Source organism: Gossypium hirsutum, chromosome D01 (assembly GCF_007990345.1).
Source record: "Gossypium hirsutum isolate 1008001.06 chromosome D01, Gossypium_hirsutum_v2.1, whole genome shotgun sequence".
Classification (NCBI taxonomy): Eukaryota; Viridiplantae; Streptophyta; class Magnoliopsida; order Malvales; family Malvaceae; genus Gossypium; species Gossypium hirsutum.
This window is the reverse complement of record NC_053437.1, coordinates 10,378,495-10,400,945: the sequence shown is the minus strand read 5'-3', so window position 1 is coordinate 10,400,945 and position 22,451 is coordinate 10,378,495. Positions and strand designations below refer to the sequence as shown.

The 22,451-nt window shown below is 37.1% G+C and overlaps 3 protein-coding genes across 11 annotated transcripts; 2 read left to right on the top strand and 1 right to left on the bottom strand.

Annotated features, from left to right (window-relative positions):
• Positions 1 to 5,072: 5,072 nt before the first annotated feature.
• LOC107933428 (reactive Intermediate Deaminase A, chloroplastic) lies at positions 5,073 to 11,394 on the top strand. Of its 2 annotated transcripts, XM_041087001.1 has the most exons (5): positions 5,099 to 6,139; positions 6,559 to 6,789; positions 7,027 to 7,106; positions 10,624 to 10,673; positions 11,089 to 11,394. In XM_041087001.1, the coding sequence occupies exons 2-5, from the start codon at positions 6,742 to 6,744 to the stop codon at positions 11,205 to 11,207; spliced, it is 297 nt and encodes a 98-aa protein (XP_040942935.1). In that variant the 5' UTR covers positions 5,099 to 6,139; positions 6,559 to 6,741; the 3' UTR covers positions 11,208 to 11,394. The 2 variants fall into 2 exon arrangements, with proteins under 2 accessions (XP_040942936.1, XP_040942935.1); XM_041087002.1 differs by having other exon boundaries at positions 5,073 to 6,789; positions 6,996 to 7,106.
• A 491-nt stretch (positions 11,395 to 11,885) lies between these two features.
• LOC107933427 (OVARIAN TUMOR DOMAIN-containing deubiquitinating enzyme 2) lies at positions 11,886 to 15,658 on the top strand. 7 transcript variants are annotated; one of them, XM_016865638.2, is made up of 10 exons: positions 11,886 to 12,054; positions 12,720 to 12,804; positions 12,907 to 12,952; positions 13,548 to 13,656; positions 13,798 to 13,889; positions 13,980 to 14,042; positions 14,400 to 14,518; positions 14,637 to 14,712; positions 14,819 to 14,889; positions 15,280 to 15,658. In XM_016865638.2, the coding sequence occupies exons 2-9, from the start codon at positions 12,740 to 12,742 to the stop codon at positions 14,873 to 14,875; spliced, it is 627 nt and encodes a 208-aa protein (XP_016721127.1). In that variant the 5' UTR covers positions 11,886 to 12,054; positions 12,720 to 12,739; the 3' UTR covers positions 14,876 to 14,889; positions 15,280 to 15,658. The 7 variants fall into 7 exon arrangements, with proteins under 7 accessions (XP_016721127.1, XP_016721124.1, XP_016721125.1 ...); XM_041086999.1 differs by lacking the exon at positions 11,886 to 12,054 and adding an exon at positions 12,074 to 12,267; XM_016865635.2 differs by lacking the exon at positions 15,280 to 15,658 and having other exon boundaries at positions 14,819 to 15,153.
• A 1,985-nt stretch (positions 15,659 to 17,643) lies between these two features.
• On the bottom strand, positions 17,644 to 21,797 carry LOC107933426 (probable DNA double-strand break repair Rad50 ATPase). Of its 2 annotated transcripts, XM_041086995.1 has the most exons (3): positions 21,065 to 21,784; positions 20,228 to 20,356; positions 17,644 to 19,536 (listed from the first exon to the last, which is right to left on the bottom strand). In XM_041086995.1, exons 1-3 carry the CDS (start codon positions 21,479 to 21,481, stop codon positions 17,971 to 17,973), a joined length of 2,112 nt encoding a protein of 703 aa, XP_040942929.1. In that variant the 5' UTR covers positions 21,482 to 21,784; the 3' UTR covers positions 17,644 to 17,970. The 2 variants fall into 2 exon arrangements, with proteins under 2 accessions (XP_040942929.1, XP_040942930.1); XM_041086996.1 differs by lacking the exon at positions 20,228 to 20,356 and having other exon boundaries at positions 21,065 to 21,797.
• Positions 21,798 to 22,451: the final 654 nt, after the last annotated feature.

Genomic DNA, 22,451 nt, shown 5'->3' with positions numbered 1-22,451 from the left:
AAAGTATATTAAAACTTTATATTGATCATGATGGACAACCACTTAATTAGATATTTATAACAATTTGAAAGTTATTTGTTGATTAAGGTCCCCTTTGGATGGGCAGTGATTGTGGTGCGATAAAATCTTTTATCTCACAATTATAATAACTAATTTCATCACACCGCTATTTTTAATTTTACTGAAGTAAATGTACCGTCTATCCAAATGCACAATCAAAATAGGCTTGTATTGCACTTAAGATGTTGAAATAAGATTAAAAAAATTGAAATTCACGTAAATCAACAAGTATAATAATTAATGTTGAGAATTTAACCTGAAAATGATGAATTTTTGATAAAAAATTATTGACCCACATCACTTTTTGACGAAAAAAAACTGATGTCCAAAATGTGATGATAAAATAAAAGTAAAAAGAAACTAAATCCATGTAAATCGATAAGCATAACCATTATCCTGAGAATTTTAATAAAAAAATGATCTACAAAATCCACACCAAGCCCAAACTTTAACAATCATTGGGTGGAAAATCATCAGTTTGGGCTTCACCAACAAAAGGGATAATCTACTTTACACCATTTTTCCTACTGTTTTTTCAGTTCAGTTCACCTACATACACAACACAACTGCAAAATAAGGCTTAACTGGAAAGCGCATCCAGTTGTTAACAATCAGATTCTAACGGCTTTTTAAACGTCATCGTCAACAGTAAAAAAAAATTAAATACACCCTACGATAACCTTTTTCTTTACACTATAAATACCCCTCAAATTTTTTTTTTCATTCACATCCTTCTATCAACTCTCTCAATTCTCTCAATTCTCTCAAACCCTCTCAAGTCCCTCAATGTTTTTAATATTTTTTGATATTTTTATTTTAAAATATTATTTTTTTAATTATCTCGTTCTTATTCATTTAAATCTATTTCTCACAAATGGTCGTCTCCCTAATCTATTTTGACGAGAAGTATATTTCCACCATCCAATTAGCAATGGTGAGATCGAAATTTAAATTTCGTTAATTTCAATAATGTTCAATTTAATTTTTTTTTATTATAATTATAATTTTTTATTGTGTAAATAGGCTGATGATCGTATTCTGGAAGGTTTTATCCATAATATGGGAAAGCCTGCGATTCTTGAAATTTGTGGCCACTTACAAGCGTTTAGATTCTTACATGCGAGACGCATGTCTAGGGGCTGCAAACTCGATTTTCAACTAATCAACGTGTTGGTGGAAAGATGGAGGCTCGAAACACACACTTTCCACCTTCCATATGGAAAGTGTATAATCACACTCGAAGGTGTAACGCTACAACTCAGTTTGACAGTAGATGGGCTAGCCATCACTGGATCAGGAATCGTTCCAGGCAAAGAGAACCTTTGCCAATCACTGTTAGGGAAGATCTAAGACAAGTTTGAAAATGGTCGAACATCAATGAACTGGTTGAAGGATAATTTCAATAAGCTCATTGAAGACCCTGAAAACCGAACAGTGGATGTCATGCAACAAACCCAAGCATACATCATGAGGTTAATCGGGGGCTTTTTAATGCCTCGACAAATCTCAAAATTTGGTGCATGTAAGGTGGCTACTACATCTAATGGACTTCGATGAATGACTTTAATGAATGTAGGAAACTAAGTTGGGGATCTACTGTATTAACCACATTATACCGGGAGATGTATCATGCCACGCTACCGAGTGCAATGTCGATCGGTGGTTGTCTACTCCTATTACAGTCGTAAGCCTGGTGGCGGCTACCGTTTCTACACCTCAATGTGACTAACTCATATATGTTCCCGGTGGTGACGAGGTAAACATAATTTATTAACAGATGCGTAGTTGTACAACAAGTTTTATTACTATACGTTTCGACTAACATATCGCTTATACAGGTGGAACCATGGGTCGAGCTACATAGGACTGCCCGAGGGTCTAGAAGATATTAAACTGTTGTTAGATCAACACTCAGATGCTGAGGTTAGATACCTATTCTTTCGAACCTATATTAATTATGTAATGATTCGTAAAAAAATTCATAAATAACGATATTTACAATTTTACTTTTCAGTTTGAATGAATATAGTACGCCGACACTGATGTCATATCCTATATCCCGCCGAAAGTGTTAGACAATTGGTAGATGTGGGACGTGAATGTATCATTGGTAGTGTACATGACGATGAAAATGCAAGAAACAGACCAGGTGTTGTGGTAATTCGAGTGGAGGCAACGAATTTCGTCACCACTGCAAGACCTGAAGGAGGTGCACAAGATAGACACGTGAGGGAATGACAACATCGACTAGACGGTGCGGCACGAGGAGCACATCGATGCATGAGATTGTATGATGCAATCCATACCCGTTCGCAAACAATTTTTCTCAGCAGACACGGTAGTAGTTGATGATTACTTGGCATGGTTCAGAGCCATCGGCAAGTCATATCTGCTATCACTAGAGCAGAGGAGTATGCAAATTTGGGTGAAGAGGTCACATTGACTGCCAGAGCATACTTTGAGGGGATGCGGTCACACAACGAGTTCGTCATCCGCTCTGGCAAATGATATGCCGCCTATGGCTGTGTAATATCCAGATCACTTCGCTTCAAGTATTCCCATTCAATTAACTAACCCTGTGTTTTATTCACAAGCACCACCGCACTACGAACCACCGTCACACGTGGCCGATTCTTCTATTTTCGTAGGTACATATTTCGCTCTATCGATGTCCCTCGCATACTACAGCTCTGTGCAAATGTCAATGTCAAACCCCGTGCCAAAATAGACACCAACGTATCCACCGCCACCGATGCAAGTGCCAATGTAGCATTCGCGGTATCTTTTCGATGTACCCGGGATTTGGGGCATCTTATGGTTTTACCACTATAGTAACCTAAACACCGTGCACATCACTATTTTACAGAGGTGACTTATTATCGCAACCGGTGGATGAGAGAGTGGTGGAAACATGATGACATGCAATGACAACACCGTAATCGACCATGGAGGAAGATGATAACGGTGTCGATCCCAAAGATACGATTGCCTAGGGGGCAGTGTTAGCTATGTACTCAGGCGATGATGACGACGATGAGGAAGTCTACATTCCCACATTTTCACTTTTGATGTGCGATGATATGAATATCTCGAGATGCGTCTAACTGATCACATCGAATAGCTCATACTTATAAGGGTCAACGGATCAAGATATCTGTATTGCAACCTCATAATTCTTCCTTAGGTCGATCCCCCAACTTTTCTCCTGATCCTAGTCTGTAGCTTACGCATTTGAATAGTACTATTGAACACAAATTTCACGTACTTCGCCCCTACAAACACCGCCCTGAACTCTGTATTACAGATTTAACCGTCATAATATATAACGGATTCCACTCGTCAACTCATTTTAATACATTTCGAGATTTAGATGAACAAACAAAAAAAATTAAGTAGATAGTTGTCCCAAGGATATTTACAACTCTCACCCGTGATGCAAAGTTCTTATGTTTTATATTAATCAGATGTGTGTCTATGTTATGAAAATTATGCTCCTTTTATAATAGAATTATGTGAGGAGAAAAAGAATATATGTTATGTATCTCGTTTACGAATGCACACATTCATTGCATGTTGTATGGTGCAATTAATTTTCATCACACGTTCAGAAGTCATATAATTTCATCGATATTCTACGCTACATATTACAAAACACACATTTCAAAATGTACCATCACACTAGGGGGAATAGGAATTTTGTTAGAGAAAGTTCACCCAACTGGGGCCTTTTCTGACCAGCTGGGCGAGCTTTCTCGAACAAAATTCTTATTCCCTAGGGAGAAATGCTTGAAGCTTCGAATAATTCAGAAACACATTTAGAATATGTTCATCACTCCTGCAGCGCACTTTCAATTTCTTTTTTTTTTTTTGCAAACAGACCATTCCCTACAACTATAAAAAGAGCTCTAACAATCAAGGCTTCATCATCCTTCAATCATATAATTTCTCCCCCATCCTATCCATTTCTCCAGTACAAACCATTTCTCGATCTTAAAAATATCAGTCGCTTAAAATATTTTGTTTACGTTCGAGTTATTTTTGAGTCATCGGTGATGTGATATAGCTCCGAGCCGTACACATTTTGTATATAATGTCGAGATGAAATCATTGCCTCCGAAATCTATCCTAGGGAAGTCAGTTATGAGGTGATTTTACTTTTTACAGTTGAGGGTGAAAGTCGACGTGGAGGCTTCAATCGATGATCGTTATGTGGTAATAGATCGGGGTATAATGGAGAGCCAGTTGACTGTCGTTACGCTGCCATGAGCTCGATCTTTTTGAACACTTGAAAATTATGCCCTATAAATACCATAAAGAAGTTTGAGGGCATATTTATATAGAAAAACTCTAGGGCTTCCGATTTTAATCGGTGTAATTTTTTTCTCTATTTTCAAGAAATTAGTACTTTTAACCTTTCTTCTTAGTCGAAGACCAACAGCATCGTGGAAGCAAGAGGACTCTTAGGCAGAGAACGACTTTTTGTTTGATGGGTTGCTTTTGAAATGGGTGAATTCATGCATAATAGAATTTCTAGGAATTTATATTCATATATGGCTATTTTAGGGTCTTTATTGTGATTGTAAACCTAATATCTGAGAAAGAAAACTGTTATCGTTTCCTGTTGTGGATTATAACCTTGAATTTCATTAATGTCGAATGATAAATGACATTGTGGAAATTAGGGGCTAATGATGCTATAAGCAAATTCATCATATGTTAATTACTTTGGACCAATATTTGTTTCATTATGAGTTGTATTATTTCTTTTCTTTATTATGTGTCTACGGTTCGTGTCATGAGTTGGACTATGTTTATGATTGTAGTGAAAAAGGTGGCCTTGGTAACCGATAAAGCTCCGGCGATATTGGGACCGTATTCACAGGTTATCAAGGCGAATAATCTTTTCTTTCTCTCGGGCGTTCTTGGTCTGTTAAAGATATAATGAGTCAGTTAGAGACGTAGTTAGAGTTAGCTAAAATTGTTAGTTAGATGTTAAGAAGAGCAGTTATCTCAAAGTCTATATATATACAGTCTTGGTATTGTATTTAGTAGCTTTAGTAGTCTCAATTCAGAATTGATAAAAGAGAAGTTTTAATTTAGTTCCAGATTATTTTCATTCATAGATTCACAATTTCATCTGTACTTCTTCATACCTGTATTTCTTCATGGTATGAGTCACTTGGTGATTCTAGGATATGACCACCATGACTTCTCCTAATTCTGATTCGGCTGAGCAGCAAGGATCTGTTTTTGCTGCAGATCACACTGTTAATTCTTTTTCGAGACATGATGTTGTAAAACTTGATGAACGCTCATTTGTGTAATGGAAACAGAAGATACAGTTTATTGTGACTGGTTATGGTTTGTTTGGTTTTCTTGATAGCTTTGTTGTGGCTCCACCGATGTTTGTACAAGCACATGATAGTGCTCTTGTGGTTAACACGACTGCTACGGTGTTTCAACAGCAAGATAATTTGTTGACATCGTGGCTTCTCTCCACTATCAGTGCCTCTGACTTGTCATTTTTCACAGATGTTCAGTCAGCATTTGATGTGTGGATGGTGGCGGGTGCGCTCTTTACGGCGATACGGAGGTGAAGCAATCTCGGTTGCGTCACGATCTGCTTTCTCTCAAGAAGGAGAGTTTGTACATTCATTAGTATATTGCTAAACTGAAAGGATTATGCGCGATTCTGGACGCGTCTGATTCTCCTATCTCTGCGGCCGAGCAAATGGGGGTTTTACTTACAAGACTCTCATCAGAATTTGATGCTGTTGTTTCTGTCGCCTCTTTGTCTCCGACTCTAGTTCCGTTTTAACGCCTTTTTGATGCTCTTCTTGATTGTGAAACTCGACAGGCGAAAGTAGTCTAAGAGATCATCTTTACTGCGAACCTCGTTGAAGATTCATCGTCGTTGGCCATAGACGGATCTGTTCGCGATGGTCGCGTGGTTTCACGAGGTCGGGGTAGGGGTTTTCGGCCCCATCTCCAGTGTTAAATCTGCTCACGATTTGGTTATGTTGCACAGCATTACTTTTATCAGTATCGCCGTGATGATGTTTCTCCAGTGAGTACTCTGGTGAGTATGGTTCGTGACGATTCTCGTGGTCTTGCTTGGGTCTCTCTACTGAACACGCGTCTAGGGTTTCTAACCCTCAAAATTGGTAGAATGCAGTTGGTCAACTAGGATATTGTGTTGGTCAAAATTGGTAAATTGGTCAAAATTGGGGTTATGGTCAAACTTGTCAGCCGCGTATTGATTTTGCTAATTGGTGTGGGCCAAATGTTGGTCCGTCTTTCTATGGGCCAATGATGTCGCAAGGTTATAATGGGCCATCACAGTTTCATTTCAATAAAGGGTCGTGTCATTTTGGTTTTAATAATGGGCTGGGTGCGATTTTGGGCCTATTCCTAGGTCGTTTGCTCCTTTAAATATCAATGAGCCTATTTCTAATAATGCTCAATTTGGCAATGGTCCAATGACGATGATGTCTGTAGGTTTCGTGGCGTACTAAACCGCGGGCTCGTGTTTGTGTTGGGCTTTCTTGACTTGGTGATTCTCATGCTTCTAATTATTCTGACACGACTCTAAACACCACTCATCATGGGACGAGTGCTGATGGCACTGTTCCTGGTCGGTTGGCACCACGTCTTGGTACCCTGATTCTGGTGCTAGCAATCATGTATGTTAGGGTTCTTCTATACTGCGCGATCCTGTTCTGTATTCCGGTAAGTCTTCTCTTTTAATGGGTGATGGTACGCCTACTATGATTTCTTGAATTGGTCAAGGTGTTTTACCTACAATTTCTAGGGTGCTTCGGTTGTCTAATGTGTTGTGTGTCCCTGCTATACGAAAGAATTTGTTGTCAGTGTCTCAATTTGCGATTGAAAATGACATTTTCTTTTAATTTCATTCTACACATTGTGCTATTAAGGATAACATGACGCAAGAAATTCTGCTGACAGGGCATATTCGTAATGGGTTGTATTAGTTTTCTTTGCCGCAAGGGTCTGATCCGGCTACTATTGATCCATCTACTGCTCAGGTTAGACTCCAGCATCGACCTGCTGATAGTGAGGTTTTTTTTGTTATGGCACAAACGTCTTGACCATCCATCTACTTCGGTTGTCAAGACTGTTCTTAATAATTGTCATATCAAATTAAATAACGTTTCTAGTGACAATGTTTGTACTGCATGTAAAAAAGAGAAAATTTATAAGTTGCCTTTTTCTAATTCCACTACTGAGTATACTGGTCCATTTGCTTTGGTTGTTTCTGATGTTTGGGGACCTGCGTCGGTTGCTTGTACTAATAACTGGTTTTATGTGACATTTATTGATATGTGTACTCGGTTCACTTAGATTTACCTTATTTGGCAGAAATATCAGGTTGTGGAGTGTTTTGGTCAGTTTCAGAAACTTGTTCAAACTCAATTTGGTAAAACTATAAAAATATTTCAGAGTGATTGGGGTAGCGAGTATCAAGCTTTCACCTCAGTTCTAGCTTCTCAATGTATCATTCATCACCTGTCTTGTCCTCATACGTCTGAACAAAATAGAGTCGCGGAGCGTAAACATAGGCACATTATGGACATGGGGCTTACTCTGCTGGCTCAAGTAGGTCTTTCTATGGAATTTTGGGCGTATGCTTTTACTTGTGCAGTACATCTGATTAATCGTCTTCCCACACTGGTGCTGTATGGTCAAACTCCATATAAAGCTCTTTATGGGCATGATTCCAAGTATGATTATTTGCGTGTTTTTGGTTGTTGTTGTTATCCTTATTTGAGACCATTTCAACGTTATATGTTAGAGTTCCAGTCGAAGCCCTGCACTTTCTTGGGATACAGTGCTCGTCACAAAGGATATCAGTGTCTCTTGCCTGATGGTAAACTTATAGTTTCTCGCCATGTGGAGTTTGATGAAAAATGATTTCTCTCTCTTGACAAGCCAAGGTCTGGTAGTGAGCCAATCTCTTTACCCACATGTGTTCCTCTGGTCAAGATTGTCCCTCCTAGGTCTGAAGGCTTGGTGTCTGTTCCTGTTTCTCTGGGTTCCTCGAGCAGGTCTCTTGTTGTTTAAGATGGAGTAGCTGTTAATCTAGCACATGTCAATGTTAGTTTGCCAAACACTGGTACTGTTGATTCACAGTCTACGAATGTTCAACACACTACACACGTTATTGAGATTTCGTCTACTCTAACGGGACCTGACATTTCTTTGTCTGCTACGAATGTTCACCCAATGATTACTCGATCAAAGGTTGGTGTGTTTAAACAAGAGTCATGACTGTTGAAGCTGTGGAACCTTCTACGATTGAGGAGGCATTTGCTAGCTCTGAGTGGCGTGATGCAGCTCAAGCTGAGTATGATGTGCTTATTCGCAATGCTACGTGGGATCTTGTTCCTCTACCACCGAGTCGTAAGGTTATAAGGTGTAAATGGTTGTTTAAGGTCAAGCAAAATCCAGATGGGTCTGTTGATTGTCGTAAAGCGCGTTTAGTCGCAAAAGGCTGTTCTCAAGTTCCAAGTTGTGATTTCCAGGAAACATTCAGTCTAGTGGTGAAACCTGCTACTATCAAGGTCATCTTGTCTATTATAGTCTCTAGAGGGTGGTCACTTCGACAAGTTGATGTGAACAATGCATTCTTAAATGGTGATGTTGATAGTAAGGTATTCATGCAGCAACCCCCAGGATATGTGTAGTATAGTTCTGATGGGAAACCTCTGGTGTGCTGTCTAAAGAAAGCTCTATACGGTCTTCGTCAGGCTCCACGAGCGTGATTTGAAAAGCTAAAGGAATTTCTTGTGACAGTTGGCTTCGTTGGTTCAAAATTGGATGCTTCGTTATTTGTTCATGTACAACCTGATTCTACACTCTACGTCCTTGTGTATATAGATGATATTATCGTAACTGGGGATGTGCCTACTTCCATTGATTGGTTTGTGAAGTTATTGATTGATGAGTTCTCGTTAAAAGATATGGGTGACCTTTATTATTTCCTTGGGGTTGAATTTACTCGATCTTCCTCCGGTTGTATTCATCTTTGTCAAAAGAAGTATGTCCGTGATCTTCTTGAACGAAGTTCTATGACTATTGCTAAAAGTGTTTATACGCCAATGATTAGCTCGTCAAATCTGTCTAAGGGTGATGGCAATCCTCTGTCAGATCCGATTGAGTATAGGAGTCTTGCTAGAGCATTACAGTATGTTGTTCTTACTAGGCCTGATATTGCGTATGCAGTAAACAGGATTTGTCAGTTCATGCATAGTCCTACCACTGTTCATTTGGTTACTTTCAAGCGGATCTTGCGATACTTGTCTGGCACACTTGACTATGGGGTTGTTTTTCGCCCGTCTGGACGGCTGTCTCTAGTTGGGTATGCTGATGCCAACTGGGGATTGGATTTTGATGATCGACGATCCACGTCAAGGTATTGTGTATTTTTTTTGGGTCAAATCCAGTTTCGTGGTCATCCAAGAAACAACATGTGGTCTCTGGGTCAACAGCTGAAGCTGAATACAAAAGTCTTGCTGCAGTTACCAGCGATATCATATGGTTGCTGTCATTACTTCAGGAATTAAATGTTAAGTCTAATGATATACCTAATATTTGGTGTGATAGTTCCAGTGAGGTAGCTGTTGCTGCTAATCCTGTTCTACACTCCAAGTTCAAACACGTAGAGTTGGATCATTTTTTTTCTGTGAAAAGGTTGCTGATGGATCGGTTCGGGTTGTTGAAGTTCCTGGGTCTGATCAAGTGGCTGATGTGCTTACTAAGCCACTTTCGATTTCTTATTTCACTCGGTTTCGAAATCTTCTTCGGGTCTTACCCGTGGGGAGGATGGATGAATGTTAAAGATATAATGAGTCGGTTAGGGAGGTAGTTAGAGTTAGCTAAAATTGTTAGCTAGATGTTAAGAAGAGCAGTTATCTCAAAGTCTATATATATACAGTCTTGGTATTGTATTTGGTAGCTTTAGTAGTCTAAATTCAGAATTGATAAAAGAGAAGTTTCAATTTAGTTCCAAATTATTTTCATTCATAGATTCACAATTTCATCTGTACTTCTTCATACCTGTATTTCTTCACGGTCTTATTCCATGTTGAAGATTCTTGACATTTTAAGGCTGTAGTCTTAGATGTCTGTTTAAGATTCTTGATATGTTAAGGTTGTAGTCTTACATGTCTGGTTTATAAGCAAGGTAGAGATAATGTCTGTAGGGTTTTATTCTAGACCCAGAAGTTCATCTCGAACAAATAGAGGATCAAACGGAGCAAGTAACTGTGAGTCTGTAAATCTGCTATTTTAGCTTTCCAATTGTGGAACCGAGTACATGTCCGTAATTGATTCGACACTGCTATGCAAATCTATAGGTACTGAAAAGTATGGGAGAAATACTGAAAATTGGCTGTGCTGACTATTCCGCTGTGGTTAAGACAACAATTATGTATTACTCTTCTTCGATTTTCTTCGCCATTTTGCTTGTTACATGGATAGAGGTGGATAATCTGAAATGGATAATATCTTTACTGTTTTTCTTTTCTGGTTTCCTTCATGCAGGCTGGCCGACTTGAAAGACTTCAAGAAAGTGAATGAGATCTATGCTAAGTGTGAGTATTGCTTTATATATGGTTTTGCGAGTTTGCCTTAAATCTCGTATTCATAAAAAATTTATATATGAAAGAAAACAAGATCATAGATACATAACTCGGTATCTGGTATATCTGGCATTTCGGTTAACCGGCTTGTTCTGGGCCAGATACACGACAGATGCCAATGCCATTTCCATTTCCATTTACAGCATATCGAACTGAAAATTTCTAGTTGTCTCTAAAGACTTCGAATGCTGTCACATGCATCAATATGTACTTTGCTCTTATGTAAATTTGTGACTTGTCAAAAATTGTCGACTAAAACGAGCTGGATTTTTCCTTTTCCGAATCTTCCTCCTCCATAACTAACCTTATAACATCATTAAAAATAGAACATTTCAATTCATTTTTCGCTTAACGGTTCCTTTTGTAGACTTTCCTTCACCGGCTCCAGCTCGTTCAACGTGTCGGGTAGCAGCATTACCATTGGATGCCAAGATTGAATTCGAATGCATTGCAGCACTAAGGCATGACAAAAGGGAGAGTTCGTAAGGTAGGAAACTAAGCTTTTAAGAGTGTCGCTTTTTCGATTTTGAATTTGGCCGTCATGTCGGGTTACTGCTGCAGTTAGTGGATCCCATTCGATATCTCGAAACCAGAAAGTCTTATGTAGCAAGCAGAGCTACATTGAGTAAACTTGAATGTGATTTTTGAGTTTAATAATGTTTTTGAGTTGCAACTCATTAGCAACAAATTGCATTGTGTTCATGCATATGACTCTTGTTTACCAGAGCATTCAAATCAATCTCACTGCTCTTCGTTTTCGGAAATCGAGTACCGTGTATATTCCGTTCTTCAGTTTCCAAAATGGGCAATCGAGTTATTAATAATTAATGACTAATGGTCGATGTTAATAATAATCAAAATTAATACTTTAATAGTTAATCAAACCATAAAAAATTTCATCGTTGTACAATGCATTCACCAGTACTGCACTGATATTTTGATTTACGGAAATTAAAAAAAAAAAACCCTGAAATTGTTTGTAAAGGAAAACATTTTTCTTGAGTAAAAATTAAAAAAAATCATTTTATTTCCAATAAATAAATAAAGCATTTTTAAGATGATGGATATTTTCGAATCCAAGGTTAGATTTTCCCAGAAAAGTGGGACCAAAGGGACAAGGGAACAAGATAAAAAAAAAACTTCAGAGAAAAGAACACCATTTACGTACCTATACCAGTCAGTTTAAATGGATTTTTTTTAAAAATAATTAATTAATTAATTAAACTTCACACGTTTCCCATGACAATAGTTACCAAATAAAGCAAAAAAAAAAATCGTTTCTTTTTGTCATTAACTAAAAACTCAGGCAGGAGAAAAACCAAGAAAGAAAGCTGTAAGATTTTTCTTGTTTAAAATTTTCATCTTTTTTATGAATTTTATTCATATGATATGAATTACACGTGGGGTCCATTCATTACCTTTTGAAGTTCCTTTATTTTAAAGTTATTCTTGGCCCTAATTCTAGATCTGAGCCATATATATATTCTCTTGTGATAAAATTTGGTTGTTGAGGGGTTTTTTTTTCTTTGCTTGAATTATTTTTTAGGTAATTTAATTCTTAAAATTTGCATCATATCGGTGGTTTTCGGTAGATTTCTGAATCTGGGTTGGTTTTAGATCTTGTTGATAGTAGCTCTTTTCCTTTGATTGAATTCGTTCTTTGTTCAAGGTCCAAAGTTTTGATTTCTTTTTAAATATGTTTTTTCTGTTTATTTTAATTTTCTTTGCCATATTTTTTTTATTATTTTCTTTAAGAAAAAAAGATTCATTGTTATCATCATAGATATTGGCTAATTGTTCAAGAAATTTTAATGGAATTATATGCTTGATTAATCTTCTATTCTCTGTTTCATCTTCACATGTTTTGTTTCCCTCTCTGCGTGTGTTTGTGTATATATATATATCTGGAATTTAAAGGACCAGTTGGTAGCTGTTTCCATTACCAATTATTTAATCATATAATGATGCAAGTTGATTTTGAATTTGTGGTTTTTTTAGGTGCATAATAGTTTGGAAAAATGGAAGGTATCATCGTTAGGAGGGTCATCCCCTCAGATAACAGCTGCCTTTTCAATGCTATTGGGTTAGCTCATAAACTGCTTGATGGTTAATTTTCCATTTGGATTTGTTATTAGTTTGATTGGATCATTATTGTTTATTTCGGATTGTTTTTCTTCATGTTTAGGTATGTTATGGACCATGACAAGACCAAAGCTTCGGAATTGAGACAGGTTCCTATCTGCATGATCTTGTGGTCGTTCTTTAGATTATGTTATTTAGTCCTTGCAATGTAATGGGTGATCGAATATCGGAACTTCGTATGCAGTTTATGTTAACTTGTCAATTCTAGCATTTTAAGACATTGATCTGTGGATAGAACGGTTATGATTACAAAATAGGAAGCTTTATACGTTTATATGCAAATCAATACTACTGTGGCTTTAAAGGGAAATGTTCAAGATTACGTGTTACTAACATACCATATTTAGCTTATTTTGATATTTTTAGCTATTAATAAAGCTTTTTTGTTGTTGCTTGCTATTACCAACAAAGAAGTCCATGCTTTGCTTTTATTTTGCTACTGTCTTACTACTATAATTTCTGATGTACCTGTGGGAGGTACGATATACTTTACATATTCAGTCGTTATCATCATATGCTGCATGCATGTAGAATGGCCAAGTAGATAGAAAAAATAATGTTTTTTAATTTGAAGGCGGAAATCTATGAGCATACTTAAAAGTGTCGATATAAGGCCATTTATCCTTGCCATATCTAGATGCTATTTTGTTTTCTTAACCTGGTGTGCTTGATGATTGTTTCAAGGTTATAGCAGCAACAGTGGCTAGCGATCCGACGAAATATTCTGAGGCATTTCTCGGAAAGCCAAATGTAGAGTATTGTTCATGGATTCTCGACTCGGAAAAGTGGGGAGGTTAGTTGAAAGTTGAAACTTCTCCTCTTCCATATCCGTTCTTCTAGTTATTCATTTTATTGAATCTATTACGAGGACAGTCGTCTTCGGGTTATTTACTCAATTGGCTGCTATCTCATTATGTTATGTGCTATTATGAAGGTGCCATTGAGCTTTCAATATTAGCAGATTATTATGGACGTGAAATCGCAGCATATGATATTCAGACATCCCGTTGTGATTTGTATGGTCAGGTTAGAACTGCTGATATTGTTGTCTCTAGTTGTAATATTGTCGTTATCGATACTTACAATTCCCCCTTTTTATTATGGCCTTCATGACAGGAAAGGAACTATTCGGAAAGAGTCATGCTGATCTATGACGGTCTCCACTATGATGCTTTGGCTGTACGTTGTTTTTTTAACCAATTACTATTTTCGAGGCTGTCCTTATTGTCATCTTCTTAAACTAGAGGAATATCACAACAGCATCGGAGTATATTTTTGAAAGTTTTGAAAAGATAATATTTGTTACTACTTGATTACATCCATGTGACCTTCATGTTTGTGATCATCCAAAGATAATAAATTGCTAAAAAGGGAAAACTTTGAGAGTATCTATACGGAATAATGACTATTAATATTGCATCACAGATGCTGATGGTGTTCTTATTCCTTTCGTATGTTTTCCACTTTGTTACTTGTTCCTGCTATTCTCCTTTCTATGCTTATGTTATTTCCGGTTCCGGGGTTTTGTATCAATAGATGTCTCCGTTTGAGGATGCTCCCGAGGAGTTTGATCAGACTATATTTGCTGTACAAAAGGATAGAACCATCGGGCCGGTTGAAGGCCTAGCACTGAATCTGGTCAAGGATCAACAAAGGTAGCTTTTTAAGTTTTTTATTATATTATATCTGTTTATCGGGAAGTGCTCGAATAATTCAAGGTTTGATGTCCGTGTCTGAACTGATTTTGGGTTATTTCATGTCCTTGTTTCTTAGTAAGAGGAGATACACCGACACTGCCAACTTCACTTTGCGTTGTGGAGTATGCCAAATTGGCGTCATTGGCCAGAAGGTCATTTTCTTCTCATTTCTTTATCACACTTTTCTTTTTGCATCCGGTTTTACTTGATATTTTTTCAAATACAACGCTTCTCACATAATTCCATGTGAATCTTTAGGAGGCTGTTGAGCATGCACAAGCAACGGGCCATGTAAACTTTCAAGAATATAGATGATATAAATCTGAGAGGTTAGTGGCATTTTCTTAAGCTCAGCTCCTTCATACCCTACCTAGTTCATCGGACTTGTATCATTTGGTTGATAAATCATCTTATTGAATTCTCGGATAACAAAATGGAGTTGGTTCCAGTTGGTTCGGGAACTGTTGTTGTAGGATGGATGTTGTGTGAGATGAAAATATTGACTGTTTTACTGTTGATTAGTCCTATATATTTGTTACGGCAATGAAAAACATTTTACATTCACGGAATGATAAAAATAAGACTATATAGGAGATTTTTCTCTTGTTTTTTTTATGCCTAGAACTTTGATATAATTTCCCAAACTGTTAACCTTGATCCATGCCATCAATGATTGATTCAACCGGAAAGTTTGGAACCCCCTTTTCAAAATTAAACAGGAATGCAGAAAATGACACAATTTGGGTAGTAGCTGGTATTTCTAGACACTAGCAACCATGCATTCTTTGAATGGCAAAGATGGCAGCCTGATAAGCTAAGGAGGAATGTTTATTAGATACTTGAGGGTTGTCTTTCAAGGAACGACACCATCATTCTTGAAGAAGATAAGCCATGGAAGATCGAGGCGAGATACATTCTATAGTGTTTTATCTCAAGTGCAAGTAATCAACTAACTATTTGAGTAATTTGCATTTCAATTTGTAGTACAAAGAAAGGCTACCCTGATAGTTTAATAAGAAGGCTACAAATGCTAAGATATAATATTGCATGAATCAAAGTTTTGATCCCAAATGAGAAATATGTGGACATTGGCATTCATAGCCGACTTTGCCTCTAAGTCTTACAGTTTGTAAAATGTCTCGCAATATAGATATAGATATAGATATAGATATAGATATAGATATAGATGTGTGTGTGTGTGTGTGTGTGTATGCGCATATTAGTTGAGTTGGAACACGTTTCAATTTTGGAGCCAAGTAGTTTAGGAAGGATGGTGAAAGGGGAAAAGCTTGTAGCATGTCCAAGATGTTAATGAGGTAGGTCCCAAAAATAGGGTTCTTTCTTTGGTCCTTTGAGGGTTTGTAAAGAGAACCTTTTGGTGGGGTTCATGGAATAATTCCCCCACTATTTATAGCATTTGCCTCCATCACATCTTTCCAACCTTAGAGCCACTTTATACGGCATCATTGTACAGATCCCACCAAAAGACTCCTTGTAATATCCTTTTAAAGGAACAAAGAAAGGGAGGACCCGCTCTAACATTCTCCCATTTTCTTCTCCCACAATAGAACCCATTTTTGGGACCGCTCTTGGAAATCCTACAACATTATTTTTTTCACCATCGTTATGGGCCCATTCGGTTTTTTGGCTCTCCGCTAAAGGCGTTTATGAGACGGTCTAGACCGAGCTTAAGTATGATATTAAAATATTTTATGTTTCTTTAAACTTAGTTTGACTCAAAATATGAATTTAAAATTTATCCAAACTTACTCATAATTATAAATGGTTAATCCAAGTTTATTTTAAGTTCGTCATATTTATATTATTTTTAATTTAATATTTAATAATTTTGCATATTCTTTTTATTAAAATTTTATATATAAGAAACTTGACATTTTTTAATGCTTAAAAACAGGATAGATCGAGTTGAGTTTAAGCTTTGAATGCTTGAGCCCAACCTATTTTTTGAAATTAATACTTTGCTCAATCCCTGTTAAATTTCAAACTTCAAACGAACCTTCAAATTTAGACAAAGAAACCCCGCGAAGAAGACTACTCCCTACCCTCCAAAGCTAACTCATCTCCAAACTCCCATGTATCAAAAATACTATATTAAGGAATGCTCATAGTTTTCAAAGTGAGATTGAAGGTCCAAGATTATGATATTAGATTAAGGACGTTATATGTATTTTATCCTTATGCGGGAATCATCTTAACCTTCTACTTCCATGCAGATATTCTCAAGCCAGTAAGTTATATTCCCATAGGCCCATGTGGCTCAAGCCATCCAAAGAACCTTTCTTTTTCTCTTCAGTTAATAACCCAATCGGTTAGAGGCTAGCCTTGTGGTCCTTCATTTCATACATAAGTAACTTAAAAGGGTAAATTCTCAAAATAGTCACTTCTGTTTGTCTCAGGTTAAATTTTAGTCACTTATGTTTGAAATATTACGTTTTAGTTACTTACGTTATCATGTTGTAACATTTTAGTCACTGAGCCGTTAATTGCTGTTAACGGTGTAACGGTAAGCTGACGTGACACGTTAAATTATATTTCAAATGAAAATTTTAGGTTAATTTATACAACCGGTCTCCATATTTTTTTGAGCAATTTAATTTTTTCTTTTATGTTCTTTTAACTTTCCTTCTTATTCTTCTTTATTTTTCATTCTCTTCTGTTTCTCCCTCTGTTTTTCTCCCTTTTTTATTTCTTTTAATGTAATTTTTCTATATTTTTCATTTGTTAAAATTAATCCACAAGCTCGTCTCACTCTAAAAAAATTAAATTGTTCAAAAAATTAAAATATAGGGACCAATTGTATAAATTAACTTAAAATTTTTGTTTGAAATGATAATTTAATGTGTCACGTCAACTTTCCGTTACACTGTTAACGGCAATTAACAGTTCAATGACTAAAATGTTATAACGTAACATTTCAAACATAAGCAACTAAAATATAATCTGAGGTAAAAAAAATTAGACTATTTTGATAGTTTATCCAAACTTAAAATAAGCATCACTTTTAACAAATATATATATATTAAAAAGAAAAAGAAAAGTATGAAAATGTTATCACTTCAGACTACCATGAACTTGTTTTCCTTGATAACCTCGGATCCGAGTGATAGAATACAAATGTCATGCGTTGGTTCTCTATTACATAGAGAATGTCAATGTCTCCAGGCAGTGTTACAACTATTACAAATGAAAGGAGATGATCCCAACTAATATGTTTCATGAACAACATCATCCGGCTTACTCAGCAAGAACTCGAAAAACCGGAGGATCGAAAAATCTATGGGACCAATCAGTTGCCTGTATTCAACTTTTAACCGGTTTTGAACTAGCAGCAGAAGTTGCTCATGTCTCTGACCAATATATTCCTTATTTCAGTTGGGAACTTCACTGTTCTAAATCTTCTGTTTAAGAACATGCCGTAGTTGGACCTTTTGGCTTTCCATTCTTGCTTCCAAAAGCTTTGCCTTCAAACTGTTCTTTTGTGCACCACGAGGCCAGTCAATGCACCCTTTCATCCCTTTCGTTATGTGTGGATGACCGGAGTCAGGTGAACTCCACTGTCCCATTGAAGGACTGAGCCCACCTTTACCGGATCCTCGATCTGGGGATACAATACCCCCATTAGACTTTCTTCCATTTGAAAGTCTGCCGTTTGCTCCTTCTACTGAAATTGTCTTGTAATTTTCTCCATTATTCGGGCATGACCTCCAAAGCCTCGTTATGGACGACGCCTTCTTCGACTGCCTAGCAGGTAATGAACAAACTTCGCTAATTTCAGTGATTGGGGTATCTCCACATGCATTTTCTTCCCATTCAGTTCCACTACCCGAGAAATTGCTGTCCCGGTGATTCCTGGTGACAGATGCAGCACTCCTTTTTGGTGAGTAACTTGAGCCCTGATCCTCGAGATGGCTGACAGTTTCCCACCCACTCTCATCTTCCTCTATCTCATCATTCTGATCAAAAAGTGCATTTGAATGTTTCATAATGCTGTCTTTCTTCATCATGTTCATTTCGGGACTCACCATAAGAACTTTTGAGGCATGGCTAGCAGGACTATATGCAGTAAAGGGTTCAATTTCTCTTTCATTTGCTTCACCGAAAGCAACATCTTCAAAAACGGCAAAAATATCATCTGGGTTTGCTGGCTCATATGTAAACTCCTTAATTTCTTTAACATTAACTGATTCAGCAGCCTCTCTTAGTGATTCTGCTTCTTGCATGTCTTTCGTGTCCAGATTTCCAGTCCTTGACCTTAGAAAAGTCTCCAAATCTGCTATAAGCTTGTTCATTTGTGAATACCTCTCTTCAAGTGCTACCTTTGCATCAATGAGCTTCATCTGTACACGTTCTTCACGCCAGACCTCAGCCATCTGCAACATTTTTCTTTCCTCATCGACTTCCTCGCGAAGCTTCATGGAATCTCTCTTAATTGCCTCCACTTCAGCCTTGTCTTCTCCAATTTCTTTAGCAAGTTCATCGCATACTTCTTCAATTAGTTCTCTGGCTTTTCTTTCCTTTTCATAATCCTGCATATATTGCTTTGCCGATAACTTGGCAGCAGCCAACTCATTCACCAATTTCGAATTAACAATTTCAAGCCTCTGCCGTTTTTTCTTTTCTCGATTCAAGTCCGCTTTAACATCATCTACAAAGGCACGTATTTTCTCATGCTCTCTACTCCGCCAAGCAGCCCTTTCCTCACTAACTTTCCTCAAGAAGTGCTCAAGTTTTTTCTTCGAGGATCGGCGCTCAGTCTCAAGCTCCTCAATGTAAGCTCGAGCCTGCTCTAGCTCAGCTTCAAGGGCAGAAACAATTGATACAGCACTTACTTGTTGGTCAATACGCTTCATGTGGTTGTAAATTTGCCTTACCTCATCCGTTGTTTTTAAGCAGACAGGATCCCACTTTGTTGCTCCCTCCATCGCAGAGTTGGAAAATTGAATTGAAGGCTCGATCTTAAGAAGGAGAAAAGCAGGTTAATATCAGAAGTGCAAAGAAATCAATATGCAAAGCATGCAGTTGTTTTCTTTTTTCTTTTCTTTTCTTTTTCGTGTAACTATCACAAGCTACAAGCATGCTGAGAGTAAATATATGGATCTAAGCAAGCAAACAACAGCAATGTCCTCATTTTGTAAATTTTTTTCTTACAAATTTCTTTTTTGAGCAGTTTCTCTAGTTTATCCCAGAGTTGGAGTGATTATTGGCCTTTTCCCCCCCCTAATCATGAACTTGTTCACTCTACTGATAGAACTGAAACCATGTTGATTCATGCATTAAATGCATGTGATCTGTAATTTTATTCTTTCCCCTTCTAGTTTGTCTAGACTTGTCAAGAGTTTTGGATAGGCAATGAATGTAAAAGGTTTTAATAGACAGACTAATAATATACCAGTCCTGCAGAGTGCAGACAACTTTGATAACATCCAAAATGCCCAAAAATGAGCGAAATGGTGCACAACAAATCCCATCTAAAAGAAAGTACCAAATGCGGGTCCCACATGTAGCATGACACATGTGCCCTATTATGTGTGAGATGACAAAGGTTTGGTTTCCTATACGAGTTCCATTCGGCATTTCCATATTGATCGTTGATGAGGTCAGCAAAAGTTCAAGATTCAGTTAAGGAGCTCACGGATGCAAGCATACCTTACGCAAGAGACCGTTCTTAGTGCCAGAGGCAGAACCAGGGCTCTGTAATGGATCCTTGGCATCTGAACTACAAATTTTGTCCTTGTGATGATAATGGAATGGAACACCCACAAAATCTTTACCAGGCTGCAGTAAAGCACAAAGTAATAACTCGAAATGTCCAAAATCGTAATTCAAATTTCATAACACATAAATAGGATCCATCGATCGAGACGGAAAAGAGTAAAACTATCAATAAATACTAAGTAGGACGACTTTCGGTAGCAATTTAAACAAATTATCAAATGCATTCACTGTGTGAATCAAGCAAGGCCGTAAATATGAGCAAACAGTATAACACATTATCGAGGAAATATCCATAGAAAACCTGAAAAACCATGCTCACAAAAGCCTCGCATGATTAGAAAAAAAAACTATACCAGAGCATACAATGATGACAAAACTATAAACATGATAAATGCATCAAAAAGGAGACTTTTGGGTACATAATCATATGAATCAATTACATTTAGCAAGTTTTCAAAGGTTCACTTTTTTGCTAGACATGCAAGCAAAATGTAAGGCATCATAAACATCAAAAATTCAAGAATAAACCAATGAAACAATGATGGCATTACAACGATCAGTGTTCTTTTCAGTATCAACAGTTGAAACTTCAAATTTAAGCACAAAATTAACAATCGTTAACAAGCAAAATACCCAAAATAATCGCTTCAAAATCACAGTTTTTTCAATTTGATCACCTTATTCTCATTATAACTATAAACAGAAGGGGAATAAACAAGAAAAAAAAAACCACAGATCGTGGAACCAGAAAAACGTTAAAAATCTGACCTTAAACCCTAAGCGATCGCTCCTCCTTTCTGCAACACTAGACGTCACCGTCTCCGGCAGCTGTAACAGCCACAATCCAGCTGCAAGCTTCCTCGCGGACACTTTCGGAGCACCTTTCCTCCTATGCCCTCGACCACCACCTCTCCGGCCACCATTCTCCTCCTCTTCCACCTCGTCCTCGAGCTCTTCCTCAACTCCACGACCTTTCTCTTTCCCTCTCTCTTTCTCTCTCTCCTCCACCTTCCATTTCAACAAAGGCGTCTCCGGCCTGCTCCGCCTCCCCACAACCGGCGTACCGCCGACCCGTTTCCACCTCCTGTTCCTTGCCTTCCGTTTCGTCGTTGGCTTGAGATCCGCGTCCGTCGGATTCCTCCCCGAAAATGTCGCTGGCAAACTAGCTTTCCCCGTCACCTTCATCACTCTCAAACTCAAACCTCTTCCATCAACATTCCAAAACCAAAAAAAAAAAAAACACGAAATTCCTAGTTTATAAAGAAAAACAAAACAACCCAAATAAAAAAAAACCGCAAATCAGTTTGTGAGATATCTTTCCTTTTTCATAAGTGTGTGAAACTAATTTAAAAAGAAGTGAACAAAAAAAAACACTAAAATAGAGAGCAAAAGCTGAGCTGAGAAAGGATTGAGAAAGAAAGAGTATGCCTGTCAGTGTGTATGTTTCTATGTTTTTTAACCTTTGCTTGTATGTATCTGAAAATGGAGAAAGGGACGTATCCCAGATTATGTATAGAAATACGTTAAATCTTGTATCACCGTATTCTTATAAGGAAGATACGGTACCGTTTCACAGGCGGACCAGGACACCTCTTTTACACGAGCGGGGGGTTCACTTCATTAATTTTTACTTTATTAGTGGTGGGCTTGCAGAGAGACGTTGTAGGTTTACAATTTTTTTTTTTTGGTAAATAGGAAATTAAACGACCTCGTTTTAAACAATAAGACAATAACTTGGCAATTATTAGATTAAAACTTTTTTCCCTACTTATTTTTCTTAAATTATAAAGTAATAACAAGTAACTTAAAAAATATATAAATAATTAAATATTTAATTTAGTAATTTATCAATTTTCGATCAAAAAATTTCAAGATAGTATTTTATGAGTGTAATGATTATATTCTTATTTACAACCTTTCGTATATTGTAATTTATATCTTAATATAAAAGAAAGAAAAAGGGTTCCTCATAGATGCAAAAGTTAATGTAGCTTAATCAAATGGTCCAAAAAGCTATGAGTTACTTAATTATGTACGAATATCACTTAGAATTCAACGAATAATAAATACTTGACATTGGAGAATTTAATGTATATACAATCATTTGGAATATTTCTTCCCATTTTGTTTTTCACTTTCATGTTATGTTGATCAG